Source organism: Colobus angolensis, unplaced genomic scaffold (genome assembly GCF_000951035.1).
Source record: "Colobus angolensis palliatus isolate OR3802 unplaced genomic scaffold, Cang.pa_1.0 Scaffold51, whole genome shotgun sequence".
Lineage (NCBI taxonomy): Eukaryota > Metazoa > Chordata > Mammalia > Primates > Cercopithecidae > Colobus > Colobus angolensis.
This window is the reverse complement of record NW_012118599.1, coordinates 14433392-14441346: the sequence shown is the minus strand read 5'-3', so window position 1 is coordinate 14441346 and position 7955 is coordinate 14433392. Positions and strand designations below refer to the sequence as shown.

General features: G+C 41.8%; 1 protein-coding gene across 1 annotated transcript in view; it reads left to right on the top strand.

Moving 5' to 3' along the window:
* Window positions 1–7955, top strand: part of UBR2 (ubiquitin protein ligase E3 component n-recognin 2) — a 135872-nt gene that overhangs the window by 114826 nt on the left and 13091 nt on the right. Inside the window, exons 33-36 of the mRNA XM_011960442.1 lie at window positions 2094–2242; window positions 2660–2715; window positions 5917–6013; window positions 6240–6307. Of these exons, the coding sequence (XP_011815832.1) occupies window positions 2094–2242; window positions 2660–2715; window positions 5917–6013; window positions 6240–6307 (370 nt within the window). The remainder of the gene's footprint in view (window positions 1–2093; window positions 2243–2659; window positions 2716–5916; window positions 6014–6239; window positions 6308–7955) is intronic.

Here is a 7955-nt window from a genome sequence, read left to right as displayed (position 1 = left end):
CAGGCAGGAGGGGGCACAGCTATCACTTCTCTTGGTCCTGCTCCTCTTATTTTATGGATTGAGTATCTTCCTCTTTCTTAAGTACTTGCTCTTTTTGCAGATTCCTAAGAAAGGATACCTGGATGGTATATTTTCATGTTTGAAAATATGTTTATTTTATTCATATGCTCAATTGATAGTTTGGGTATAGAATCTAGGTTAGAAGTAACTTTTCGTCTAGATTTTGAAGGCATTATTTTACTAAATTCTATATCCATTGAGAAATTAATCCCATTCTAATTCCTGTTCCTTTGTAAATTTTTGTTTTCGTTTTTGTTTTTTTGAGACAGTTTCTTACTCTGTCACCCAGGCTGGAGTGCAGTGGCACAATCTCAGTTCATGCAACCTCCGCCTCCTGGGTTCACACCATTCTCCTGCCTCAGCCTCCGTAGTAGCTGGGACTACAGGCGCCGCCACCTCGCCTGGCTAATTTTTTGTATTTTTAGTGGAGACAGGGTTTCACCGTGTTAGCCAGGATGGTCTCGTCTCGATCTGCTGACCTCGTGATCTGCCCATCTCGGCCTCCCAAAGTGCTGCGATTACAGGAGTGAGCCACCGCCCCTGGCCACCTGCCTAATTTTTGTATTTTTAGTAGAGACGGGGTTTCACACCATGCTGGCCAGACTGGTCTCAAACTCCTGACCTCAGATGATCCGCCCCCCTCAGCCTCCCAAAGTGCTGCAATTACAAGTGTCAGCCACTGCACCCAGCCACCTTTTTTTTTTTTTTTAACTTTTTTAGAGACGAGTTCTATGTTGTCCAGGTTGGCCTTGAACTCCTGGGCTCAGGTGATCCTTCCACCTCAGCCTCCTGAGCAGTTGGGATCACAGGTGTGAGCCACCAAACCTAGTTCCTTTATAACTCTATTACTTCTTTTTATTTTTTTTTTCTTCTTCTTTTTTGAGACAGAGTATCATTCTTGTCACCCAGGATGGAGTGCAGTGGCACAGTCTCAGCTCACTGCAACCTCTGCCACCCAAGTTCGAGGGATTCTCGTGCCTCAGCCTCCCAAGTAGCAGGGACTACAGGCACGCGCCACCATGCCCCACTCATTTTTTGTATTTTTAGTAAAGACAGGGTTTCACCATGTTGGCCAGGCTGGTCTCAAACTCCTGACCTCAAGTGATTCACCCATCTTGGCCTCCCGAAATGCTAGGATTACATGCATGAGCCACCGCACCCGGGCTTGTAACTCTGTTACTTCTGAAAACTGTAAGATATTCTCTTTATCTCTTCAGTGTTCTGAAATTTTTTATGATATTTCTTGGTATATGACTCTTTTTATTCATTTTGCTAGGCATTCAATAAACCTATTGAATCTGAACATTCATGTCCTTCATTTCTGAGAAGTTTTTATGTTGTTTCTTAAATAATTTTCTCTTGGATTTTGTTCTTTGAGGTAGTTCTGTTAGCTCACTGTTGCCCCTATTGAACTGATACCCTAATTGTCTTATGAGTTTTTTGCTTTCGATGTTGTCTCTGTTTTCCCCGAGTTCTGTTTCTCTGCTTCGTTGTTTTGGTTTATCTCTTTGATGCTTTCCTTAAATGTTTATTAGTCCTTGGATAACTAAGCATAAGGATACCTGGTGGACAGGTGGAGCTTGCTGACTTGTAAGCCTCACAGTCAGGTGATCAGGACACCTCCAGTCTTTTACTTGGTGACCCCCAAATGTCAGTGTGTAAAAACAACTTTCGCCTGAGGATTGTTCACTGGAAAAGCTAATCTCTGGCAGTGGGTATACATTGCTGCTGTTCTCAGGATGGGAAACAGGGTCAAGGATCTCACTGTGTAGTATGTAGGCTTTTGCCCAGCACCCTGTTTTCAGCCCTGTGCCTCACCCCTGCTAAATCAAAGAGTCTGACTCCTCTTGGGCAGGGGCAGTTTGCATTATCTCTGATCACTTTGCATACAATTATCTCTGGATATATGTTAAGTGGTTCAATTTCAATGTAGCAAAGAGCTGTTAAGAAACTGAACCATTTGATATGTGCACATTTTCTGTGATACTTCTTGGTATATGACTCTGAGCTACTTTTCTACATGTTTACTTCAGGAACCCTTATTCTGAGAGCATAAAAGAAATGCTAACGACGTTTGGAACTGCTACCTACAAGGTGGGACTAAAGGTTCATCCCAATGAAGAGGATCCTCGTGTTCCCATAATGTGTTGGGGTAGCTGTGCATACACCATCCAAAGCATAGGTGAGGGATTGACAGCTGTTTCTCTGTACGTCACTAGCATTTGTTGATATGAATTAGGTGTAGAATCTTGTTTTTAAATGAAATGTTTAAAGTGGGTAACAACTTGAAGAAATAATAAAAAGACTTAGAAGCAAGAAATGTAGCGTACTGACAAAATACTAGATTGATAGTTCATAAATTAACCACAGCAACAAGAGAACTCTTGGTGGTGATTATAGCTTCTTGTCAGTTGAAGGAATGTACTGTTCATTTTTACTTTGTAACCAAATGTAATTCTTGTGAAATGACTTTGAAGATTCTGAAACTTGACAATATTGTACTTTCTGTAGAATTGGGGGTTTTTTAACCTTTTTTAAAAAATTGTATTAAAATATACATAACATAACATTTACCATTTTAACCATCTTTAATCTGTAGAAAGAATTTTGAGTGATGAAGATAAACCATTGTTTGGTCCTTTACCTTGCAGACTGGTAAGTTCTCAGTTTATTCAGTTCCTGAAAGGGGGGCATGGAAATTAGATGGTTCTGCTTCTTTTAATCTTACGGACCTGCAGTAGTTACTTACTACATTCACTTCTTTCGTAGTAAAAACCCACTTTCTGTAAGGATATTAAAGAAGTAACGTTTGTGGTTTAATCTTTTAAATAAACTTCAGGAGGCCAGGTGCGGTGGCTTGTGCCAGCACTTTGGGAAGCCAAGGTGGGAGGATCACCTGAGGTCGGGAGTTTGAGACCAGCCTGACCAACGTGGAGAAACCTTGTCTCTTCTAAAAATACAAAATTAGCCAGGTGTGGTGGTGCATGCCTGTAGTCCCAGCTACTCAGGAGACTGAGGCAGGAGAATTGCTTGAACCTGGGAGGCGGAGGTTGCAGTGAGCTGAGATTGCGCCATTACACTCCAGCCTGGGCAATAAAAGTGAAGCTCCATCTCCAAAAAAGAGAATATTGCAGCCTGGGCAATATAGTGAGACCTGATCTCTACTCAAATTTTAAAATTGGCGAGGAGTGGTGGCATAGCATGTTCCTGTGGTCCCAACTACTTAGGAGGCTGAGTTGGGAAGATCGCTGGAGCTGGGGAGGTCGAGGCTGCAGTGAGCCATGATCGTGCCCCTGTACTCTAGCCTATGCAACAGAGCAAGATCCTATCTTAAAAAAAAAAAAAGAAGAAGAATGTATATTCTAGCTCCACTTTATTGTTAACCATTCATATTTCAACTCCTGCAATTGGGCTCCACTTCTAACACTTTCTCACTTCCATGAAATATCTCTTTCCAAGTTCACCAAATGATCTCCTAATTATCATTTTGTGTGGGCATTTTTTAGCCCTTTTCTTTGAAACCTCTACTTAATTGCTCGTTCTGAAACTTATTTCTCTCCATTCCTTCTTCGTTCTGAAACTCATTTTTTCTCTTAATTTCTGTGGCACTCCTGGCTTGCTTTCTACATCTGTGGCTGCAGCCTCTCAGCCTCCTCTCCCTCCTCCATCCTGCAGTTGTCATTTTTAAACCTTCAGAGTTCTGCCATCTAATACTCTTCCCTGATCAGCCCCATCTATGCCTCTGATTTCAGTTATATCCAAATGATCCCCACCTGTGTATCTCCAACCCAGATCTTTATCTTAGGCCTAGGTCTTCTCTGCCTGCTTTATTTTTCACCTGGATCTCCTACAGGTACCTAAAATTCAACGATCCAAATTAATTTTTCTTCCTATAGTCCCTGTTTTAGTTAATTTCACCACTATTCATCCAGGAGAAACCAGAAAATTGAAGTGTTTTTTTTTTTGTTTTTGTTTTTGTTTTTTTTGATATGGAGTCTTGCCCTGTCACTCAGACTGGAGTGCAATGGCACGATCGTGGCTCACTGCAACCTCTGCTTCCTAGGTTCAAACAACTCTCCTGTCTCAGCCTCCCGAGTAGCTGGGATTACAGGTGCACACCACCACGCCCAACTAATTTTTGTATTTTTAGTAGAGATGGAGTTTTACCATGTTGGCCAGGCTGGTGTCAAACTCCTGATCTCAGGTGATCTGTCCATCTCAGCCTCCCAAAATGCTGGGATTGCAGGCATGACCCACTGTTCCCGGCCTAGATACATTATTTAGCCTGGGCATTCCCATTCACTTGGCCAGCAGTCTGACAAATTCTCACCATGCCTTCTGCTACTTGTTTGGTTCAGCCCCACATCATTTCTTGCCTAGATTATTGTAGCAGTTTTTACCCAGAATCTCACCCTTCTCTAATACATTATCAGAGGGGCTCCTCAAAAGCAATCCTGATCATATTCTTCATACGTTTACAAACTTAACCTGTTTCTCCATTATCACCTCCTGCCAGTTCCCAGCCCTGTGGTCTAGACTTGTAGAATCACTGCCGGTTCCTCAGTGCTAGTTCCCACGCCTTTGCACATTCCATTTCCTCTGCCTAGAGTACCCTAAGCAGACTGCTACTCTTTCAGATGCTGTTCAAGCTTTCCCTTCCTTTAGAAAGCCCTCTGAGCCATGTACTGTGAGTTAGAGATCTCTCATCTGTGACGCCTGTCTCCTTCCGACTTTCTTCCTTTCCCACCCCCAGGGCTTTAAGCTCTTTGAGAGCAGAAGAGGGAGAATGGGTTTTATTTGAAGATCTTCAGAACCAGGACCTAATGTATATAGTAGGACCTCAATATTTATTGAACCAAACATTACAGAAAATTTGGAAAATGAAAAAACAAGCAGGAAGAATAAAGTCATCTACTTATCACATTCCATCTTTTTCCATTAGCATATTTATTCTTGATTTCAGTTGGTACTCACATGTAGCTTTGTTTCTGCGGTATTCTTTAAATCAAGAGTTTTCTTATTACTGCTTATTTAGTCCTCATAACAGTTTCTAATAGCTGCGGGCACCCTCATTTGTGCCACCATCTTCTTGGACAGTTTCCCCAATATTTGGAGTATCTCTTTAGGATACTTTACATTTTAAGAAAGAGTATCCACATTTTAGAGTATCTCTTCAGGATAAACATAAGAAATACACATTTTAGAGTATCTCTTTAGAATAAACATAGAAATACTGCATCCGCATCTTGGCTTGTTTATTTGTTTTTTGAGATAGAATCTTGCTCTGTTTTCCAGGTTGGAGTGCAGTAGTGTGATCTCAGCTCACTGCAACCTCTCCCTCCAGGGTTCAAGCGATTCTCCTACCTCAGCCTCTTGAATAACTGAGACTACAGGCACCCGCCACCATGCCTGACTAATTTATTTTTAGTACAGACAGGGTTTCTCCATGTTGGACAGGCTGGTCTCAAACTCCTGACCTCAGGTGATCTGCCCATCTCGGCCTCCCAAAGTATTGGGATTACAGGCGTGAGCCACTGCTCTCAGCCTGCATCCGCATCTTGGGAGTGTCCCTTGCTTTCAGTCTGATGCATATATTCTATATTCTTTTCTTTTTCAGAGAAAACCAGCAACATGGTGGCAAAGGGATAGATTTCGTTTATTCAGCATTACACTTAGACATTTCCCATTCCATTTATCCTGTGTTAGAGGCATGTCATGGAGATGTCGTAGATTTAGTTCCATACCATCTAGAGCAGTTTCATTGTGCATCCAGCTGTGCTCTGAACTAGCATTCCTGAAAGAGAAATGCTTTGCATGTTGGTTTTTTTGTTAATTGTACTGGTTTCTTTATTTTAGGATGACTGTCTTAGGTCATTGACGAGATTTGCTGCAGCACACTGGACAGTGGCATCACTTTCAGTGGTGCAAGGACATTTTTGTAAACTTTTTGCATGTGAGTATTAATACATTTATAACATGTTATGTTAATTTCTCCTCTGAAATTTTGTTTTTAGTGGTACAGCTTCTCTCAATAATGAATTAAATATTTAGTAGTACTGGTTCTTATATATATAAATTCTCACGTATCTCACAAGAAGATAAATTTAAAGCAGATTATAAGCATTTTAACATATGTTGGCATATGAAATATCCTAATGTATTTTTCTTTAAATCTCTAGCATTGGTGCCTAATGACAGCCATGAAGAACTTCCATGCATATTAGATATTGACATGTTTCATTTATTGGTGGGTATTTTGTAGTTTGGACTTCTATGTCATACTATGTAACTTTACCTTAGATTTGGTGAGCAGTGTAGTGGCAGACAGGAAGGAGTTATATGATTTCCTTACCCCTTCTGAGTAGAATTCTTTTATGAGAAACCTCAAAAAGAAAATATTTAGGAACCTAGTTGAGAGACTTGACCTTGTTGTCGAGACATCCTCTGACTCTTATTTTGCTTTGTGGCTGAGGTCAGTATTTTAACCTGTCTGTGCTTTTAATCTGTAAAGAGAGAAAAACACCAGCAACTGGTCAGGTGGTGGTGGCTCATGCCTGTAATCCCAACACTTTGCAAGGCTCACCCCAGATCACTTGAGGTCAGGAGTTTGAGAGCAACCTTGCCAACGTGGTGAAACCGTATCTCTACTGAAAGTACAAAAAATTAGCTGGGCACGGTGTCACACGCCTGTAATCCTAGCTACTCAGGAGGGTGAGACAGGAGAATCACTTGAACCCAGGAGGTGGACATTGCAGTGAGCCAAGATTGCACAACTGCACTCCATCCTAGATGACAGAGCAAGACCCCAGCAAAAAAAAAAAAACCAGCAACAGAAGCACTGCTGCTGGCCCATACAGTGCTTTTGTACATTTTCAGAATTCTGGCAGTGTGGTCACACTACTTAGCAGCAGAGAGCCCCTTATAATTCAGGGAAAGCTATGTCCTCTGAGCTGGTACATCCTGGTGCTAAGACACACAGCTATCCAAATAGTGGGTAGTCAAATTTCAGCCCTACCTCAACTGAGTTCCCTTGCACAGGATACAGAGTGTACTACCACATCCAGCAGCCCCAAGTGCTGTCCCCTTATTCTCTGGACCTCAGATTCTGCACCTTTAAGTTGGTTAGTACCTACTTTATATGACTTATGTCAGAACTCAATCCATGTAAAGCACTTAGAGCAATATATTCCTAATAAATGCTGGCTATTACTGTTCTCATTGCTGCAACTAAAACCACCACCACTTAGAATGCCATGCAGACTGCAGTAAGCCAACAGAGCTAGCATTTGTGTACTTGCCAGCGTTTACATATAGTCACACATCTCTACCACTTACATGTAACATATTGTCTCTAGTTTACCAATAGGGAAACTGAGGCCTGATCAGAGATGTTAATTTGTGTAAAAAAGCTCATAAGAGGAGGAGGTAGGATTCATATCTAGATATTTATGGGTTCAAAACCCATATTTTTTCAACTGCCTACTCCCTGGAAAGAGTTCAGATATTGTTTTTGTTAACAATAAGCTATGTATAGGGGACCCACTGGATTAATGAAATCATAGTGCCCATCAAGAGTCCTGTAACTCTTAAGGCATTTCATGTAGCCAGTCCTATTGGATTTTCTAACATGCATACCCTTTCTTTAAGAACAAAGATTTCTTCAAGGGAGGAGCTGAACTCAGGAGGGATCACAGTAAGAAAATGGAAATGTGCCCGGGTGCGGTGGCTCACACCTATAATCCCAGCACTTCGGGAGGCCAAGGCAGGCGGATCACCTGAGGTCAGGAGTTCGAGACCAGCCTGGCCAGTGTGGCAAAACCTCGTCTCTACTAAAAATACAAAAAGTCAGGCGTGATGTTGCACACCTGTAATCCCAGCTACTCAGGAGACTGAGG